The sequence below is a fragment of the Thalia democratica genome, chromosome 4, assembly GCF_965202585.1.
Source record: "Thalia democratica chromosome 4, ktThaDemo2.hap1.1, whole genome shotgun sequence".
Lineage (NCBI taxonomy): Eukaryota > Metazoa > Chordata > Thaliacea > Salpida > Salpidae > Thalia > Thalia democratica.
The window spans coordinates 50,097,466-50,119,603 of record NC_139168.1 but is presented as its reverse complement, the minus strand read 5'-3'; the positions used below and the strand labels follow the sequence as shown (position 1 = coordinate 50,119,603).

Sequence of the window (22,138 nt, the reverse complement as noted above, 5' to 3'; positions counted from 1 at the left end):
TGAAAAAAGTTTTACCTTACCATTATTACAACTGATAATAAAAAATTACAAATAACTGTAAGAAAGATACTTAATAATTATTTTAGCAATCTAATAAGTTCTTTTAAATAGTAACCTTTAACTTTAGTTTAAACTATTTCAGCTCTTATTGCATTTTACGGAAGATTAAAACGTTCAAGTTGTTTCGAATGTGGAAAGCATTTGCAGTATGGAGAAAAAATGTCAAACATTGCAATATAAGATCACATGCTCATTCGCTTGAAAAGAACCTATTTTTACTAAATCCTGTCAGTGAAATCTTACTTTTGTACATTTTTATTATAAACACTTTGAGTTTCAGTTTTATTTATTGGAGGGGTTGTCAAACTGAGGACTGTGGGCCAAATGCGGTCTGCAAGCATGTTTTTGTTATAAATATAGTTAAGCCTGCAAGAATGTAAAATGTTAATATGCCTGTTTAATAAATTTTTGAAACATACATTAGATGTTCTGGTATTTTAAAAAATGCATAAAAAAAGAGCTCAAGTAAAATTGACAGCACATTTTAAACTTACACTAGATATCCCAGGATTTATTTTAAAAAGTAAAAAAAAAAACACTTTGTAACTAAAACTACTACTGGGGTCCGCAAAAATAAAAAATGTGCGGGCTGCGACCGCTAAATGCCTGCAGACCTCTGATTTATTGTTCTAAGTTACCTCAATTTTTAAATGCTTGAAAACTGAGCTTTGATAAGATAAAAACCAACGAGCTAAACTATTTCTTAATATTTTTAAACTATGTATCAAATCATCATGATCTTTATAAGCAATTGAAAAATTTCTTTTACTATTTAAAAACCAAAAGTAAGCACAATGTATTAAAATTAAAACGATAAGAATAAGAAATGATTAGATTTAAATGATTAGAATAAGTATGCTAATAGTAAGTAAACTAACAAACTATATAATAAAATGTTTGTTTCAAAAAAAGATCTTTTTATACACATGATTTAAATGTTTTGTTTTACATCTGTATACAAAATGTTTTAAAGGTGTTCTCAATTTTTATTTACTATTTATAACTTTTCTAAATTAGAAAATATTTAATGAATGTTTAAAATTATAAAAATTCAAGTCTTTTGAGTTTTTTTTAAACTTTAAGGCACTCCGTGAAGCATTGCTTAACGTAAAGGAAATGTGCTACAGGATAGGTGATATGGGGCTTTTGAAAATAGAGAAGGGCAAAACCTACACTTTACAACAATTTATTGAAGCCCAATTCGAACAACTCGCCCAAGTTCAGACAAGACTCAAAGAGTTCAGAGAACTTGTAAAAGAAATAGTAAGAAATGCCTGTAGGTTAGTATTCTATTGTAAATGTTGCATATCAAAAAAAAAAAGCACATCTACAGTTATAAAATTAAATATGTTTTTTGTAACAGCTAAATTACTAGTTTGAGTATGTTTTGTAAGTAAAAGCATAGTTAGTAATTTAGTTATATTTTCTTACTTGAAAACAATTCATTATAAAAAAAGCTTTTTTTTTGTTGTAAATTATTTAGTGCAAGTCATTTTCTTAACTTATATATTTGACTAAAAAAAAGAACTGCTTTATTGGAAGCTGGTTTTACTCCGGATGACTATTTTATGGAATTAGAAGAAAATAAACTCACAGGGCAAATTCCACCAGGCACAGCCGGATCGTCTCTTCTTGTACAAGTAGTTTTTTGTATATTTCAGTTTCTCAATTGTTTTTGTAATACATAGTTAAAAGTACCTGTGGTTCATTTAGATCTAAAATACTGTGTCTACGTTAATTATTTTGATTAATTAACAGCAAGTTTGTATTGAAAATAAAATTTTGCCATTGACATTGATGTCATCCTGTTACACATTTTCAAAGTTAGTTAGTTAGTTTATTGAACAAAAATGAAAAAAAAAATTGCTCAAAAATTTTTTGGTTCAATGACCTGGATAGCAAAAAGACCTCTCGGTCATCGAGTTGCATACCCAAACTTAATCAAAATTACAATGAGCTAAAAATGAAAAAAAAAGAAACGTTTAAAATTCTAAAACGAAAAGCTCTATGAAAAAATTAAACTTTAAAACATTAAATATTTTTCTAAAAAAAATAATAATAATTATAAAATAAATAAATTTCCAAAAAAAAATAAAAAATTTTATAAACACATATATCTCACAATATAAACACATAAAATATATATCTAACTTTACGTTAAAAGGTTAAGTTTTTATCTGAAGTTTTAATTTTAAAATTCATCCAGAATTTTGCAAATAAGTTAACCTTTTATATGATTTAAAAAAAGAGAAAAAATTAAAATATAAAAATATTTGAATTTTTTTTTAATTTTTTTTTTATGTGTGTTTAAGAATTTCGACTCTACTACCAACCTATTTTAACTTATCAAAAAAATAAGTAACAGTAAAATAAAGCTATTATATTGAAAAAATAAAAAATAAATAAAATAAAGCTGCAATATTAATAAAAAGTAAGATAAAGCTGTATCCATAAAAAAAATTGCTTACACTAAATAAAAAGTATAAAATAAATATATTATTTTAATTAAAACTATCTTTTTTTTTAAACTTGAATAAATGTCTAAATATGTGAGTTTAACTATACCAAAATAATAAAGTAAAGAACCACAAGAAACATGTTTGTTTTTCCTGTTTTCTTTTTTTTTCTTTTTGTAATAAGAAAAAAATAAATAACAATAATAAATAAGATAAAAACATTAAAAATCATAAAATAAGTCAACCTGTTACTAGTTTAAAGTTTTATCAGTGGTTTTAGCTCATGGTTTAAATTTTCAACTTTCTTTGTTTTCTGGCAAAAATATATTTAGAGACTAATAATTTTCTTTACACTTACTAATACACTAACAAACTACAAACAGAAAAAATACATATTACAACTTTCTACAAACTAGACTGGACCAATGCTATTGAAACCCAGTTTATAAACCCCTACTCAAAAAAAAAAAAATACCTACTCAGATGAAAAATGGATACTAATCTACTGTTTATATTAAAAAAAAGTTCCTGTTCATCTTATTTAAACTCTATTGAATTAATTGATCATTTAATAAGTATTCTTTTAGTTTAACCTGGAACCTTCCAAAATGGATTTTGTCTTTTAACTTAATAGGTATGTCTGTCCAAAGTTTACTACCCTGATAAGCTAGTAACTTATGACCATTACCGCTTTTAAATCTTGGTAAGAAAATATTAGTTTTTGAGCACCTAGTTGAATGGCTATGTACATCATTTATATTTCTAAAGTAACACTTAAAATTTACAGGTAAAAAATTATTTACAAATTTGAACATAAAAACTCCCAACTCATATTTAAATAAATTTTCGAAGTTTAACATTTTTTGTCACTTTTAAATTTCTTACACTCTCGTTGTACTTTTTGTAGTGAATGCACCTGAGTGTTTTATTTAAGAGTACATTGATTTCATTAGTTTTTCTTTTATTAGTTCTGCCCTAGTTTAACAGACCACACCTTATATGGCTCATAAAAAGTGAAATAAAAATTAAGTATAGAGATAATTCATTTAAAAAGTACCTTGTATTATAAATAACACCAATTGCCCTTAATAATTTACCTTTTACCATTTCAATATGTTCCGCCCAACTTAAATTATTATCTATTATTACTCCTAAGTACTTATAACTTTTTTCCATTTTTACTATTGTTTTACCTATTTTGACACAAAGTCTTATACTTTTCCAAAAAGTTGTTTTAAGTGGGTGAAATAGAATGCTTTTAGTTTTACCTATATTTAATCTAAGTTTATTTTCTTCAAGCCAACTTGAGACTTTTTGAAGTTCAAAATTAAGGTTGTCACTGTCTTGTAAATATGTGTTTTTATTAAATGTTTTATACAGTAAGGTATCGTCTGCAAAATTTATTACTTTTAAGTATGTATTGTTTTGTAAGTCATTTATGTGTATGAGAAATAAAAGAAGTCCTAGGACCTTGTGGAACTCCTACATCAATTTTTTACGTGTTGATTCATACCCACAGAAATTAACATACTGTTCCCTTTCAGTCAAGTAAGATTTAATTAACGATTGCATTTTCCCTCTTACACCATAACATTCTAATTTGTTTAGCAAAATCCTTCTATCAACACTGTCAAATGCTTTACTTAAATCAAGTAACACAGCACATACTGCTTCTCCCTTATCAAACCTGTTCAGAACACCTTCTACAAATTCAGACAAAGCCATGGTAGTAGAATGGTATTCTCGAAAACCAAATTGTGAATAGTTTAAAACATTGTTTTTAGTAAAAAAAACTATATAAACGATTGTATATTACTTTTTCAGTTATTTTATTTAAGTTAGATAAAATTGAGACTGGTCTATAGTTGCCTGGTAAGTTTTTTGATCCTGATTTGAATATTGGAATTACTTTTGCTAATTTTAAACTATTTGGATATTTACTTTCATAATATGCTTGATTAATCAATTCACTTAAAACTTTAGAGGTAGGACTATTAATTTTTTTAAGAATTTTAACTGATATATTATCATGGCCTTGTTTGAGTCTAAGTTTTTTATAATGTTAAATATTTCTAATTCTGTTACATCTAACCAAAAGAAACTGTTACTAACATTTTTTATTTTATTACCTGAGTTCAGAGTATCCCTTTTTTTTGTACAGGTCTGTAAGCCAATATTTGCAAAATGTCTATTTAGTATATCAACTATTTCAACTGGTTTGTTATAAGAATTTTTATTTATATCTAGCTGGTGTGGAAATTGGTTTTCTTGTTTTTTCCTATTGGTTATACTATTTATTATTCTCCGAATTTTGGATGTATTGATTTCAGAGATTTTAAGCATGTTTTCATAGTATGCCTTTTTTGATATTGTTTTAATTTTTGTAAGCTTGTTTCTGTGTTTTTTGTATTCTTGAACTTTAATTGGATTATTAAAATTATTTTTGCAGATACTTTTGTATAATCTATTTTTTTTGTTTTATGGATTTAATGTTGCTTTAGTTATCCAAGGTTTTGATTTCAATTTTAGTTTAGCTTTAGATAATTTTTTATTTGGAACATTTTTGAATGTTATTTCTTTAATTTTTCCTATTAAGTTATTAAACTTTGTATCAATAGAACTTTCAGATTGAATTAAATTGTTAGTTTCATGTATGCTAAAAATCAGTGAAGCATCTGCTAAAAGTTTTTTGGTATTGATTTTTTAGAAGTCTTGAAAGTATTGGTTTTTATTTTTGAAATCATTTTTCATTAGGTTGCAATTTTTAAGTTTTTATAAACAAAGGAAAGTTGTCTGATATATCCGACATAAGCACTTGGCACTGAATAACTTTTTCTGGTGTTGAGCAATAAAAATGATCTATCAATGTACCCCCAGAATTATTAATTCTAGTTGGGACTTTGATGATATTTGTAAGACCAAATCCATTTATATAATTTAAGTAATTTTTCTCTGATATAGCTTTATCATTTAAATAGTTAATATTAATGTCTCCTAGTATACAAATATTTTTATAATTATTTATATTTTGCTAAGAAGAAATCTGAATTTTTTTTACTGAATTCAGGAATCGAAGCACTAGGGTGACGGTATATTAATCCTACTAAAATATTTTTATTGTTTTTACTTTTAACTCCTACTGATATTTCTAACCATATAGATTCAAAACTAACACATATAAAATTTAAGCCTTTCCTGATTGAATACATTACTGAATTTTTGACATACACACCAACGCCTCCTGAGTTTGACACAGAATTTACACAATTAAAATTGTAACCAGTTAATGATAAAAAAATTGTATCGATATTTTTAAGCAACGCAGAATGTTTACAACTTATTTTTTTATCAATTTTAAGTTTAAGCTAACTTTTCAGATATAACTAATCGAAGTAAGACACTTAAACAGATATCTTATGAAACAAGCAATCTAAACAGCAAAAATAAACAATATTATAAAAATTCTATCTTCTCCTACAGATTTTGACCAATAGTTTTTAAACTTTTTGAGTCTAAACTTTAACGTTTATTAAATAATCTAAAAATTAAGTAAATAACAAAAGTAAGAAAGTATTTGATATTTGGCATAAGTGCTTAGTTTTTTAATGTTTTATTAATAAACATATTTTCTGTTAAAATGCTTTGAAAATTTTTCATAAAATAATTTTAAAGATTTCTTACTTATAATTAATGACTATGTTTAATTTTTAGTCTCAGATAGAAGATATGTTAGGAGATGGACCTGAAAAAATGACATACACTGAACAAGCTAATAAAAGAGCTCATTGCAAAAGACTTACTGGCTTTATCAAGTTTGTTAAAAATAGCTAAAATTATTTTAAATCTAAAAATATAATAACTGGTCAATCACAATAAGTTTTAAAACTTTTGAGTTCTTTTCGAAATTTGGTGATAAATTAAAAATTTGTTTTAAATTTAACACAAATCGCAATAATATAATCATATGCCCTCTAACATATATCTCCGAACTAAACTATGAGTATCGTGCTTAAGATAGACTGTTTCGGTACAGAATACTCAACAATAATAATAATTACAAACACTTCGATGCAACAAAGTAATAAAAAAAGTAAAACGGTTTCTTAAGGTGTTTTTTGTTCCCTTTCTTTAAGTTTTTTGTAAATAGAATTATTTTTAACTACTACTTAAGTGTTTAGCTTTTAAAAATCTAAATCACTATCATTTTAAGTTTTATCATTGCATTTTCATACTCTTTAACAATATTAGCTATGTGTTAAAAATATTTACAAATGCAATAGACCAACACTAAATTAGTTTGGAACTATTCAGTTATAACCGTACGTTCATTTTTCCAAACTGATAAACCAAACTAATAATTATTAAGAATTATTAGTTAGGTTTATTAGTTTGATGTGTTCTGTTTTTATCCTTTTATTAGCGAAGAATTGGTTTTAGAATGACTAAACTTCGCTGATAGTTATACTAAAGTACCTGCTGAAGACTTAAGTCTAATGAAGAACTTGAAAGTCAGTACTCTGCCAACAAGGAAATCTGTGGTGCAGAAAGAAATCAAACAACAGTAACTCTTTTTTATGTAGCGCAGGGATGTTTTATGGGTGCAGAATTATGCGAGTTACTAGGAATTTTTTACTGGACAGGTTGAAAAATATTTTTTGGGTAAAAAGAATTTGGTTTTACAAAGAGGGTCCAGCTGTATTGCCTGATTCTTCCGCTTTAAAGTTGAGAAGTTAAAAAAACGAAAATATGCCTTTTCAAATATATGGGGACTCGAGTTACCTCAAGCTCAAAGTCAGTTTAATTGCGCTGGTAGGTGCAATTATAATTTGAAAGGGGGCGATTGCATTATTTGCAAGGCAACAGTTAACTCTGACCTTAACTGGGCGTGGACCAACAAAGGTTCAAGAAAATGTCAGTCTAAAGCAATCTAAATTGAAGCCTGTCAGTCTGAAATTTTAGAATTTTGCGTAATAATCTTGACTAATGCAATATCGAAAAGCACGCGCATCTCTCGCTGCGCTCGGCGTTTAATCTTGTACCGCTTACGCGGTAATTGTCTCTTTTTTATACTTTCTTCTTTTTTCTCAAGCGAGTATAAATTCAACAGTCTCGAGTAATTTAGAGTTCTTTTAGTTTCTACTGCATTGCAGCGGTCTGAACTCAGTGCAGCTTTTCGCTGCACTTAAGTTTTAATGGTTTCAATCTTGTTGTCGAATTGATTTCATTTTAGAATACTTTTTGAGTTTGGTTTAAACATTTAGTGTTTAGTTTCTTTTATTCGAGATTGTCGTCTTTTAAAAGAATTGATAATTTGGTTTATTAGTGTAATGTTGTGCAGTATTTTATCATCTTTTCGTTTCGCAAATTCATTGTAAATATAATCATGATCACAGATTCGAACTCAGTTTTAATTAGTATAAGTAACTGATTTATTAAACCTTTAGTAAATGGTAAGTAATTCATATTAGTTTATTTAAGTCAATTATAATTTAAGCGTTATCTTGGGGACTTCTATTATACAAGTTAGAGCGCACGTTGCGTTATAAATCAGGCCAATAATAGTGTATAAGTAGAAGCTTCGGTTAGCGTCAATCTTAATCCGCAACAGTATAACTATTTTTTCTAAGTCTATTTCGAAAACAATCAAGCAGTGCTTACAGTTTTGTTAAGTTCTTTTTTGCTCTAGTTTATAACGGTTATAAAAACTGACCTTAACAAAATTAATGTATTAAAGTTAAAATTTAAACAAATGTGAATTAAAATGAGTGAAATTTGAATAATACTTTTTTTGTAGATTAGCAGACTACTTAATTTCTACAACCATGCATGCGTTGGCAAAAAGTTCTACTTTTAAAGTTTTAGAAAATATAAGTAGCTTAGTTAAAATAGCTCCAACTGATGAAGAAATTAAAGCATGGAGACAAGTAAGATAACTTTATAAAAGTATAGACTATATCATCTGTTTTGTTTCTTTGTTTTTACCGTAGCTAAATGTATTTAGTTTAAAGTGTTTAATATATATTTAAGTCTAGAACAACTAATAATCTTAAATAAAATAAGTTTTACCTGATTTTTTTAAATAACTTATGGCAACATATACTTAATAAAGTTATTATTATGTTCATTTTATTTGATTAAAATACTTTGTCAAATTTTATTGTTTATTATTCATCTATCATAGACTTTATTTGTACTTACTAACGTTTAAGATTTGTAAATATCAACAAAATGTTTCTTAATTTTCTTAAAGTGCATTAAAACTACATTGTAATCACTATATAAGTGATTCATTTGGTATAATTTTTGTACTATTAAAAACTATCTTTAGATTATTTATTTTTTTTAGATAGAATCGAATCTTCAGAATACTGAAAATGGAGTAGAAGAAATAAAGAAAGAAAATTTAACTGTGTCTGAAGGTTACACTATTGAAATTACGTGCAAAACTAACTAGTTTTAGTTAAGAGTTAATTAAATTATGTTATTAGATACTTCCATTACTAAAAAAATATTTTGGTGTTTTGTATTCTGCTGTATTTGTTAAAAAATAATTAGCAGTTATTGAAAAATTATTAAATTATAAATAGAAGTATAAAGCTTAGGTTAAAAATAGTTCATAATTTTTAGAAGAAGAACGCATGAATTGTAAGCCTCTCTTCATTACGGAGTTAGACATACAATCAGACGGATTTAAATTTAATCCTAGTATTGAGAGCTTTCAGTTACAAGTTTCAGATACACTCAACAAGTAAAAAAATATTTAGTAGCTGTGTAATAAAGCGATTTTATTTTTTTTAATTATAAATTTATCTTATATATGTTATCAAGTTATAAGTACCTAAAACTTCTGAATAAAGCAAAGTTCATACTATTAAGAATTTGAATCTTTAAAAGTTTTTTTTTTTCAATACGATCTGTGAAGAAGCGTTAAAGAGTTATTATAGATTAATATTTTATAATTAGGTTTAAACTTTGAAGTTTAATAAAGTTTTATGCCTGTAAATGAAACAAAGATCATTTTAAGATTGATATTTTTAAATATGTTAACAACTTAATGTAGACTCCAAGATACAGTGTTGAGTGTTGGTAGTTTAGTAGTTGATGACTACTTTAACGCCTTCACAACGCCCAACATTAATGGAAAGTTTGAGGAGAAAACTTGTGGTGACGGTCCTAAATTATCTGCTATGTTTGACGATGATAAACAGCTTCATTCATTTATTTCTGGTGTTCAAGTTCGTAGAAAACGAAACATTCTAAAATATTAATAAAGAAAAATATTTTTTTTAGTAAACGAACTATATTATTTTTTATTATGCATAACTTTATTTTTGTTGTTTTTTTGTTATAAATTTAAATAAGTGTTTAGTTTAGAGCCTTTTTATAAGTATTTTGAGTCTTTCACATGTAAAGAAATTGTCTTTTAAATTAAGCGTTTTAACTTAGTTTTAAATAAAACTGTTTAAATTATGAAATTAATATACACCACTTATAAACTCCACTTTTATTTTTAAACACACTAAAGTTATTATTTATGGCTAAAATATTTTGATATGTTGTTAGAACTCCTTGGAAAGCGCTTTTAAATCAGCTGATTGTTATGTCGCAACGCTTATCAGCTTTCATGAGTTTTTTGTTGAAAATGAAGCGATTGATATTAATTCAATTAATCACGAAGAATTAGATATAGAGTAAGTTTTGGACTTCTATATAATCCATTTACCATTAAAAGCGGTTTATTTTTTCTATGCAGTCTGAACTATGATTAATTTTCCCTGTTGTACCTCAATTCTCACAATTATTTACTTATTTTATTTTATTTGACCTTAATCCTTTGCTTAAAGTATTCTATAAAATTAATAATTATTAAATCTTATAGTAACACTATATTTAGATACAATTTTGAATTACGAAAGTATTATATAAGTTTTAAATTATAATCTAAAATTATTCTCTAACAACAAATAAATTGAATAAAAGGTTAAAATGAAAACATTTTATAGTGTTTGAAAATTTATACAAAAGTGTTTTACGTGAGAAACTTTTTTGATTTTTCTCAGTGCTTCAATTTTCAGTTCAACAGTACATCTGCTCAAACATTTTGAATCTAGCCATGTAAAAGTACATAAAAAAAAACCTCGGCAAAAGAATAGATTGACAATAAATAAAACAAAATATTTATTTTTCAAATACTTTAGCTTATTACTGATATAAATTGATTTAGTATATGGTCTAAAAAATAACATTACTTGAATATAGGCAGATAGGTTACATCTATCAAACTTTTGTTATCAGATAAATAACAGTACACTGATTTTTGTTAAAATTTATTAAGTTATGCCATTTCACTGAAATACAGCTCCTCAAACTAGAATAAAGCTTATTCAAGTAGAATAAAAAGTAACTACAGTTTTGAAATTAGCAAAGCTGTTGAAAATATAATGCTTTTTATAACAATGTTGTCTGATATATTTGCTGTATTAGATTACAAAGAAAGTGCTCAATTATCCTTACATCAATTTGTGGTAAAGAGCCAAACACAGATAAACAGACAAATTACTAATAAAATGTTTTTATAATTAGTGTATAAATGCATAAGTTGCTTTCATTTACAAAAAAAATTAATTAATGATATTAAAGTTTAGTATGGCTTGAAAGGCATAGTTGCTTAACCAAAGTCCGTAGCTCCAAAATATCGATAGAAAAAATTGTATATTTATTTCAAAGTTACAAACTTATTAAGCAAAAACAAACCTAGCAAAGTATAAACGATTTTATTTTAGATGGTTTGAAGAAAAACTGTCGCGATTTACCTATCAGCACGAATCAGCGCAGAGTATCACACCAAAGCGAAACCTAGGTTTACTGCTGGTTGATGGAGATAAAATGAAAGGCAAACTTGTTCCTAACCCTCTCAAATGCTTAAAAGTATTAATTTTATTGTTGTTTATAAAACTTGCATATTACCAATTCCTTTTTTTTACAAGAACATTTAGTTTGTGAACTGTTTTAAAAATTTTAAAACCAATGTTTAAAACTATTTCAAATTTCATTATGAATTTTTACAAAGCATTGGCTAGTAAAAAGACAGCTAGTATAAAAATTTTAAAACTATAAGTAAAACTAGCGACATTTTAGTTCTAAGCAATAGTTATACTTTTACAGTGTATACTAAAATCAAATTCTAATTTAATAATTCAAAGAACTTATTTACAAAAGAACGTTCGTCCTCTACGGCTAATTTTATAAAGCTCATCGATTTTAAGTAAAGTATAGATATAAACAAAAAACTTTTCATCAGGAATTGCACGAGATTTTGCCCAAATTAGCAAAAGTTCGCATGGATGTTATAACAACTGAGTGTCAGGATGCCCAGTTTAACTTGGAAATGAACGCTTCTTCCACTGTAGAGTTTGTAAATAGCCTTACATTCTTGGAAGTTATTCAGAATCGTATAGAAGAACTAGACCAGCAAGCTGTGATAGTACATAAAATGTATCAGCTCATTGAGCAGTATAAAATCGCTGTAGCGCCTGAGGATTTGGCTACTTACAAAGTTATTTTATTGTTATTTAAAAAAAGTGTCTTTGTAGATCCCTATATTGCTCTAAGTTGAATTTTATCTATAATTTTTTTATAAAAAATACTATCAGAGTTCTAAAATTGTTTTTATCATGAAAGTTTTATTATTTAGAAATATTTTTTTGTAAGGAATCTAAGACATATTAATTCTATCTTATTTTTATATTTTTTTTCAAATAGTTGTACTGGTATACTTCAAAATTTCAAAAAATACATAAGTATATCATAAAAATTCTAATTTTTTTTATTAATAGAGATTTACTTTCCTAAACATCACTTTTGTAGTAAATCTTTTCTTTTTCTGTAAAAAGGCACCATAGAATAATCAAAATACCTTATTTCAGCAACTAAATACAACTGTTAACAACGTTCATAATGCAATTGATAAATCTGTAAGTGAAAGAGATATAAATATAGAAAAGTTTCAAGAATACTTAAGAAAAGACGTTGAGGAACTTAACAAAGAAGTTAAAGATATTAAGCAAGAAAGTCAGGTTTGACTTGAATATATTTTGTGGTTTAAGTTTATGTTCGCAAGAACAGTTTTCCACACTGTTGATAATGGCTGTTTACACTGTTAAAATTTTTTTGAAATCGAAGGTTTTGTTTTTGTAATATTCTTGTGTTTATAATCTTAAAATTAAGCATTGTTGTTATTAGGACCCTGCAATCCTAAATAAAAATTCGGAAAAAGAACATATTGTATCTACTATTAATAATATGATGTCGAGAATGGATGGTTTACAAAGCGATGCTTTCAGATACAAGGGATACCAGAAGCAATTCAAAGTTTGAATTTTTAAAAGACTTTTTAGCTTTTATGTAAATTTTGAATCAGTGTAGTTGTAAGGTTTTCATGAATGTTTAATACAAAATACTTTCTATGTCATAATAGGTAGAAGTAACGAAATATGACGAGCTAGAAGAAGTACACGCTGAGCTAAAGTTAAAAGAACTTCTCTGGAGTTCCATGGATAAATGGAGTGAGTCTTATGTAAATTGGATGGTCTTGAAGTTTGATGATATTGATCCCGAAGACATGAGCAACCAAGTTAGAACTATTTTAATCCTTAAATTATAGGTATTATATTTTGTCTTTAAAATGTTAAAAAATAGATTTTGATTTAAAATGATTTGATTTTAGATACGGTTTTAAATTTTTTTTTTTTAATATTATTAGAATTACATAAGTATTTAAGTATTTCCAACTTCTTTGTATAAAATAATTTTTTTTCAATCAACAAGTCAAACGTTTTAATTTGGAAATACTTTAATTTTAAGTATAAGTTAAAATATCTACAAAAAAATAAAATATATATTAGTTAATTATATATAATTATAATAACAGGTCAACAAATATGCTAAAATATGCAATCAACTAGACAAAGGACTACCACCAAACGATATCGTAAACGTTTTAAAATCTAAAGTAGTTGATTTTAAAGACAAGGTTAGATAATTTTATATGCATTAATTACAAATTTTGTATAACAATTGTGTTAAACTCAGTTAGCACTAGTATGTTGCTTAAAGTTAAAATATACTCTTATTTTGTTTTTATTAAAATCGCGAGTCGTGTTAACGTATGTTTTACAATAATCAGATGCCAATGATAAACAATTTGAGAAATCCAGCTTTAAAAGATCGTCATTGGGTACAAGTAGAAAGCATTCTTCAAAATAAGATACCTGGCCGTGACAAAACAGATGGTTCGTTTATTTTTTTAAATTATTTGAATCCTATACGTTTAAACATCTGAGTTTTCAGTTAATATTATGCCTGGTTTAACTAAATTTTGTTCGCAAAGGTTGTACTTAGCTTAAATACTGTTTAATTTTTTGTTTGCTTTGTGAGCAGATTTGATTTCTTTAAAAAAATCGATGTGTTTGCAAATAAAATTTGCTTCAAATAGTTTTCAAAAAAAAAAACTTCAGTTGTAGAAAAAGGGTGAAAATGGCTTTATTGTTTTAAACTTTTTTTTTGATGTTTATAAGTCAAACTTGTGTTTATGGCCAAAATAGTTTTTCTCAAGGAAGCTCATTTGGTAACTGATAGTAGTAGCTAAAGACTCAAGCTGATATAAGAGTTTCATATTGTTTTGATTACATGTTATTTAGTTTATTAAATTTGAGTAGTTTTATACAAAAGTTAACATAAAAAAGAAACATTATACAAGTTATCATTACATAAATTAAAACTTTATGTAATACAATATATATTTTCAGATAAAGTTAACTGAAAGTTTATACTGACATACAAAGCAACTTAAAGAATACAAAAAAAAACAGAGATAACAACACCTTCAAGCCAGTTTATAAAAATTAAAGCCAACTGCACAATTTTCTTAATTTCTTGAATAGTTCAACCAAACTAAAAAAAAAAACAATATTTTATGTTAGGTATGTGGCTGTGAAGTTTTGAACAATTTTACTTACACCGGGTAGGAGTCTAGTATGCACGAAGACGCTTTTGCACAATAGGACATTTTTGCACAAAGACACTTTTGCACGGGTTGAAAATTTTTGATTTTTTTTTCTGTACTTTAACTTTTATTATTTTTGTTTTACTATCACTATTACCCCTAACCTTTACCCTCTGTAAGTAAATATATATTCTTTAATTTTATTCTTACTTTTTTTTTTTTTTCTTGTTTTTGTTTTCTATTAAAAATTTCTATTAGATATAAAATTTTTTTCTATCATTGTTACCCTTTACCCTCGGTCGGTAACTTTTTTTTTTGTTTTTTAGTAATTTCTTAAGCATTTTTTTTGGTATATTTTTTCTTTTTTGTTTTAACTATGACTGTTACCCCTAACTCTAACCCTCTTTCGGTAACATTTTTTTGTTATTTTTTTCAAATTTTCTTATTAGATAATCATTTAATTATTTTTTCACAATTTTTTTTTCTCTCCTTCAAAAATGACTCTTCGTACAAAAGTGACCCTCCGTGCAAAAAAGTCTTCGTGCAAAAGTGTCCTCCGTATATATCTGACCCGTTCCCACTAACACCATATCGCTGCTTTAAAATGTATATAAATGGAGTTTAATAATAAAAAATTAATGTCTCTATAGATGAACTTGGATCATATTGTCATTTTACTTTATACAGCTGTATTTATTTGAGTAAAAAAAAATTTAGAAAACTCATTACTTAAAGTCCAATCTTCTCGTCTTTAAAACTAATTCTAAATACAAAAAAAAACTATACTTCAGGTATAGTTTAAGTATTTATAAGTTTCTTATAGCTGTAAATATTAAAACACTTAACTTTAACAAAGTTTTTTTTCTCTCACCATTTGTACCTTAAAAAAACCTTTGTTAAACTAATTCAAAATGTTTTTTCATTTCAGTCTAGTTGTTAAAACTGCATTTTTTAATTATTTCAAGGTTTATAATTTCCATTTAAAAATTAACCTGTGTACTAACTGTTCAAAATATAGATTTAATCGTTTGCTAACAAAAGATCCTAGTGAAACAAGTTCACTGGAATAAATAAAAACAAGTTATACAGTAATCTTCCTTTATTGTACCAACATATGTTTCTGTGTGTTATCGAATCAACACACTTTAACTGGGTTCTGTAAAAAATAATTACTGTAATGAAAAAATTGAAGCATAGAATAAAGTAGGTGTATACATGTTTTCATTAAAATAAAAATAATTTATACAGATACTTACAGGTTAATAGTTAATAACAGGTAAAATACTTAAAGTTAAATCCGAGTGTTATAAAACTATATAATATTTGTAATTATTAAGTCTAAATTAAGTAAAGTAAACTAAAATACACAACAAAACAACAAATCATAATATAAATAACTTACTTTAATGGAAAGAAATACTGGTTCAAATTTATTTTACTGTTGTCAATGATTGAATAAAATATATCCAATAATTACGTCACAATATGTATGAAGATTAAGACAGCTATTTAATTTATATTAGGAAGTTGGTTAATTTAGTATTTATGTTTGGGAAAGCTGTAAAGCGCTTTAATATTAAAAGTAGTGTGTAATCTATTTTGAATAAAAATGAAACAACAACCATTAATTAATGAATCCATAAAATTTAACAACGGTAAAGACAATAAAAGTCACAGGAACTTGATATAACGTGTGTTTTATATTTTAAAAGTTTGTAATGATTAAATCTAAAATTATAACAAAATCAAAGTTAGATACGATTAGTAAGCAGATTTAGTTTAAATGTAAAAATTAAAAATAAAAAAAATTTAAATTTAAGAAAACAAAGCACAAAAAAAAAAAAAAACTTGTTATTAAGCTTACAAAGCACTGACCGATAATTAAGTTACAGTGACATACATAAAATCATAATGACTTAAATTACATATATATTGTATATAACAGTTATTAAAATAATTGACTGTTATTTTATAAAGTAGCAGTCGGGTGTTTAAATTAAGGATCCCATACAGATATTTTAAGTATTTAATAATTAAACTGTGTTATGCATGAAAGTTAAAATGTAAAACATAAAACTGTCGCTAACGGGGTTCTACTTATACAATGTTTTGGGCCTGGTTTATAACGCAACGTGCGCTTTAACTTGTATAATAGAAGTCCTTAAGATAACGCTTAAATTATTTACTTACTATTTACTAAATGTTTAATAAATAAGTTACTTATACTAATTTAAACGTAGTTCGAATCTGTGATAATGATTATATTTGCAATGAAATTGCGAAACGAAAAGATGATAAAATATTTCACAACATAAAACTAATAAATCGAATTATCAATTCTTTTAAAAGACGAAAATACTTGAATCAAAGAAGCTAAAAACTAAACGTTTAAACCAAACTCAAAAAGTGTTCTAAAATCGAAATAAACTCGACAAACAAGATTAAAACCATTAACAACTTAAGTGCAGCGAATAGCCGCACTGACTTAAAGTTGCTGCGACGAAGTCACAACTAAAAGCCTCTTAAACTCGCTTTTTTTTCGATTTATACTCCGCTTGAGAGAAAAGAAGAAAATGAATAAGAGAAAATTACCGCGTAAGCGGCACAAAACAACAAGGTGGTCATATGCTAAGTATAAACCTTTAGTAAAAAGGCCTCTAGCTCTATTGGGTGTAGTAGGTAAAAAAGCACGGTTTATCTGTGATTTGAATACAGGCTTCCAATTAAACTTTGAACTTAACACATAAAGATTTAAAGAGTTATAGTCGGAGGGTAAAGTGAATATATGAAATGTCGGAGATTTAACTTTAATTATTTTACATGTTAATAACTATTAATCTGTATAAATTATTTTTATTTTTATGAAAACATGTATACACCTACTTTATTCTATGCTTCTATTCTTACATTACAGTAAATATTTTTTTACAGAACCCAGTTGAAGTGTGTTGATTCGTTAACACACAGAAACATATGTTGGTACAATAAAGGAAGATAACTATATAATTTTTGACCTGTGTAATATTAGTTTGTAAATGTTTTAAGTACCTTATTTAGTATCGCGAAAATTTTTACATTAGTAATGATAACGTTTTGATTGAAAATAAATGTAATTCTTCTTTATTTAGTCTTACCAAAGGAGGAAGAAGATGAGGAAGAGTATTTAACACTAGAGGTGTTAGAGAATTGGAAAGCATTTACTCATGCAGGAAAAATAGAGGAGGTTTCTGGAATGGCATCAGGAGAGGAAGCTTTGGAAGTTATGATGCGGAAAGTTGAGGAACAATGGAAAGTTTTGGAGTTTATTTTAATAAATCACAGAGACTCTAAAGATGTTTTTATTCTTGGATCGGTTGAAGAAATACAAGTTTAACTCTATTTTAAATTTAGTTTAAAAACTGTTTAAAATAAAAAACTATGTTGTGGCTTGTAAACAAGTTTAACTCTATTTTAAATTTAATTTAAAAACTATCTAGAATAAAAAACTATTTTGTGACTTATAAACAAGTTTTATTAGTTCTATAATACACTTTTATACAATTTCTTATGATTAATTAAGATCTTATTAACTTTGTCACTTACAGTTAGCTTAGCTACTTAATAATGTATAATTTTTCAAAATAGATACTAGAATCAATTGGATATAAAATAAAGTATATATAGATTATCTTGCATTTTAAACCATTTGCACAGCACTTTTTAATCTTCTTTTGCTTTTACGATGTTAACATTTTAAGGTACTGCTTGACGATAGTCGCATCTCAGTAGCAACAATAGCAAGCAGTAGATATGTTGATCCCATCAAAGAAAAAGTTGAGGAATGGCAGCGTCAGTTAAATCTTATGAACGAAACACTTGTGAGTATTAGTTTTTTTTGTTTGCCAGTGAGATACATTTATGATTTTTTTGTTCAGTTGGTTACTAAAATGTTTACAAACTTATTTGTATTGTAACAAATTTAAAAAATTGATGTACAGAGTTTCCAAACTACGTTAAAGTTCTAACCCAGAGATCGGCAAACTGCGGTCCACGAGGTAATATTAGCAAAAAGTCTATTTTTTGAAAATGATGAGTTAAATGATTTGTGGTAAAAAACTTATAATATTACCCTCTACTCTTACAATATCTTCTCTTAAATTAGTTGGCTTAGGGTTTGTAGTTGGTATGTGAGTGTCAATACCTTCTTTAGCATCAGTAACTAACATCGAGCGGTCGTATACTGACACAGGTATGGATTTCTTGCTGCTAGTGCTCATACTCAAATATAGGTGATTAGTGTTACTAATCGTGTTAGTGAGTGTATGTTACAATTAAACGTATTCTACAAAAGGTCTGATATAATTTAGCCTATAAACTAATGCTAGATATATAAGTTACGCTTAACTAGGTTAAATTCTAGTAAGTAAACAAATATGAATTAACACTCAATGTTTATTGTACAATGTATGTAAAAATCTACGATCATAGAAAAGAAACTAAGCGACTCGCTAATTGAAAATTAAGAAGATTAGCAAGAATATGAGTCAATGCCCAATAACAAAATAATGCTTAGTAAACGACTCAAAAGTACGTCTTCAACATAATCAAAAGTAGTGCTCGAAAAATAAACACATACGCGAAAACTCTACGAGAAAACAATTTAATGCCAACTAGTATTAACGCTAAAGCAACCACGCTACGGCTACCACGACTACAACGACTCAACTACCACGCTTGATCTCTCTCGCGGTGATTTTTTTACCGTTTTTGCGTTTAGTTGCGTTATTTATACTCTCTTCAAAGAGATATGTGCAGATATCGTTACAATAATTAGGATCTCAATGTATTAATTACTTTATATATATATTGTTATAGTAGTGCTTATTTTATCATAAATTTAGTTAATAGTATTTAGATACTAAATGCCACAACTATTTTAAATTAACTGCGGTCCGCAAAAACGTTTTTCTTTTGTTAAGTGCGGCCCGCGAGAAACCATTTCTAGTAAATCTGGCTTATAAAAGGCTTCCGACCCTGTTCTAATCGATAGACAAGTAGCAACATTACTTAGTCTATTTTATTGTCAATTTACAAGATTTATTTTTAAATAAGTTTTCTTTAATTAGTGTTAATTACGTTAATACTATACACTTTACTAGAAACTGTTTATTTTTATTATTTACTGTTTTTCTAGTTGTTGGATTATAATTAATTGATATCATAATATCCTAAGAAATTATAGTAGTATTATTATTGCATTTTAGAGTATTTTTTGCTATTACTGCCGTTTTATTGTTTCTACAAACTTATTTACTTATTTAGTTAAAATAGATCTGAACGCGTAGAAAAGTGAAAAAGTTTTTAATTTTTTTTTTGAAAAAATTCAATGCACACTAGATTATCTTTTTAAAAGTTCGTATAGTTACCTTGCCTTTTATTTCTTGTTATAATAACAAGTTTATACTTTTTAAATTTGTTTTTAACATATCATTACGACCAATCTATAATTGAAACATTAACCACCAAGTTTTGTGTCCTCAAAAAAAAAGGTATTTAAAGCTTTAGAAATAGCAACTTTGATTGTAAAATACCGATATTTTCCGATGCATATATAAAAAATATGTTTTAACTTTTAATGCAAAAATGTTATCAGGACGAATGGTTGAATTGTCAACGTAACTGGTTGTACTTAGAATCAATATTTTCTGCTGCTGATATACAACGCCAGCTACCAGCAGAAGCGAAAATGTTTACTATTGTTGACAAATCATTTAAGGAAATAATGCGCAGAGTTTATAGGCTTCCAAATGCTTTCAGGTAGTAAATAAAGAAACAATAATAAAATATATCTTAATTGCAAGACATTTTATGAGCTATGTAAAAATGAATTGCTTAAACTAATACTTTTTTTTTGTATAAATATAATTTTCTTTTATTAATAAATTCATTTAAAAATACCTCCAACAATATAAACTATAATTTCTAAAATTTAAAAAAGTTTTACTTTTTTAATGTTATAGTATTTTTTAGTTAAATTAGATTAGTAAACATTGACTAACAATTTACTATTGTGGCTTCTTTTTCTGGAGTATACTTATGCTTTACTTACAAAATCATGTTTTAGTCAGAAACAGTGAATGTTTTGTCTGCATACTTATATAATGACTGACATGGACTTATCTGAAGTTTTGAAATTTATTTTCATTGTACACAAAAAATAATATGTTAAAAAAAGAATATATCGTAAAATATTTATTTTAAAAATTCTAAAAAAATTACACCTACAGGGCATCAACAACACCGGGTTTGCTTGAAGAGTTTCAAAAAGACAATGCTTTGTTAGACCAAATACAAAAGTGCCTAGAAGCTTATCTTGAGTCTAAACGAGTAGTTTTTCCCAGATTCTATTTTTTGTCTAACGACGAACTTTTAGAGATACTTGCACAAACTAGAAATCCTCTCGTCAGTTATTTTTCGCATAAGTTTTTTTGTGAACTATTTTGACTACTAGTAAAATATTCATCGTTTTGACAAATCATAGTTATTGATGAATTTTTTTATTTCTACTAAACATTTTTATTCCTTTCTGTAGTACTTATACATCTTTTTATCAAAAAGGCGGTCCAACCTCATCTTCAGAAGTGTTTCGATGCGATAAAAAAGTTGCAGTTTGGTGAAAATGAAGAAGGAAACGCGACGACTGATATCTTTTCAATGGTTTCTCCAGAAGGTGAAGTTGTCAGTTTAGGCAAGGGCCTAAAAGGTTTTTAAATTGTACTTTTTTTTTAGTTAGTGAAATATAGAAAACATATTTTTTTTAGGTTTTATACAATTACATGTTGTTTAATAAATTTTCTGACCTTAGGTTAGTTAAGTTTCGTTCATATTTTTATAAGTTTAGAGCTAATTCAACTAATTTCACTTTTAAAGTTTTGTTATAAATTTATTTTTTATCTCGATATTTTCAAAAAGTTTCTTAGTCAAGCATGATATTTTTTACTGTAATGTTTGAAATATATATTTGTTGTTTTAAACATACAATTTTAAATTCACGCGCTGGTAAATTCATTATACTTTGAAGCGCGTGGTAACGTCGAAGACTGGCTTGGTAAGGTAGAAGAGGCAATGGTATTTAATCTAAGAAAATTAGCTAAACTTGCAATGCAAGATTTTAGTTCAAAGATCAGAGAAGATTGGTGTGTTGATCATTGTAGTCAGGTAGTACTTACCATATCACAAGTTATGTGGTGTTCAGAAGTCACAGAGATATTCAACATGAAGAAAAATAACACAGGTTAACTTAAAATATAAAACAAAATTAGGCAATATATTTATAACATGATACAAAACATTTAAATTATAAAATAATAGTTGTGTTGGAATAATAATACAATAAACTAAAACATTGCTTATACAGAACTAGCTTCTAATCCAGTATTAGAAGCAATGAAAAAGTTTGAAGCAGTCAATTTTGAAAGATTAAACTCTTTAGCAGCTTTGACTAGACAGAAAATTCCGAAACTTCATAGGAATAATATTACTGCACTAATAACCATTGATGTGCACGCTAGAGATATCATAACTCAGATGGTAAAAAAAAAAGATTATTAATTGGTTGTTAGATTATAAAACCATTTAA

At 26.4% G+C, this 22,138-nt stretch overlaps 1 protein-coding gene across 1 annotated transcript in view; it reads left to right on the top strand.

The window, feature by feature from the left end:
• The window catches only part of LOC145835223 (dynein axonemal heavy chain 6-like), a 60,227-nt gene that overhangs the window by 3,766 nt on the left and 34,323 nt on the right, over window positions 1–22,138 (top strand). Inside the window, exons 7-29 of the mRNA XM_082942784.1 lie at window positions 143–287; window positions 1,144–1,340; window positions 1,586–1,700; window positions 6,228–6,328; window positions 8,311–8,440; window positions 8,863–8,935; window positions 9,144–9,264; window positions 9,577–9,751; window positions 10,080–10,207; window positions 11,300–11,444; window positions 11,818–12,072; window positions 12,443–12,592; window positions 12,759–12,887; window positions 12,994–13,149; window positions 13,447–13,548; window positions 13,702–13,807; window positions 17,649–17,887; window positions 18,258–18,377; window positions 20,153–20,316; window positions 20,787–20,961; window positions 21,118–21,262; window positions 21,581–21,793; window positions 21,917–22,089. Coding sequence (XP_082798910.1) covers window positions 143–287; window positions 1,144–1,340; window positions 1,586–1,700; window positions 6,228–6,328; window positions 8,311–8,440; window positions 8,863–8,935; window positions 9,144–9,264; window positions 9,577–9,751; window positions 10,080–10,207; window positions 11,300–11,444; window positions 11,818–12,072; window positions 12,443–12,592; window positions 12,759–12,887; window positions 12,994–13,149; window positions 13,447–13,548; window positions 13,702–13,807; window positions 17,649–17,887; window positions 18,258–18,377; window positions 20,153–20,316; window positions 20,787–20,961; window positions 21,118–21,262; window positions 21,581–21,793; window positions 21,917–22,089 — 3,457 coding nt within the window. The remainder of the gene's footprint in view (window positions 1–142; window positions 288–1,143; window positions 1,341–1,585; window positions 1,701–6,227; window positions 6,329–8,310; window positions 8,441–8,862; window positions 8,936–9,143; window positions 9,265–9,576; window positions 9,752–10,079; window positions 10,208–11,299; window positions 11,445–11,817; window positions 12,073–12,442; window positions 12,593–12,758; window positions 12,888–12,993; window positions 13,150–13,446; window positions 13,549–13,701; window positions 13,808–17,648; window positions 17,888–18,257; window positions 18,378–20,152; window positions 20,317–20,786; window positions 20,962–21,117; window positions 21,263–21,580; window positions 21,794–21,916; window positions 22,090–22,138) is intronic.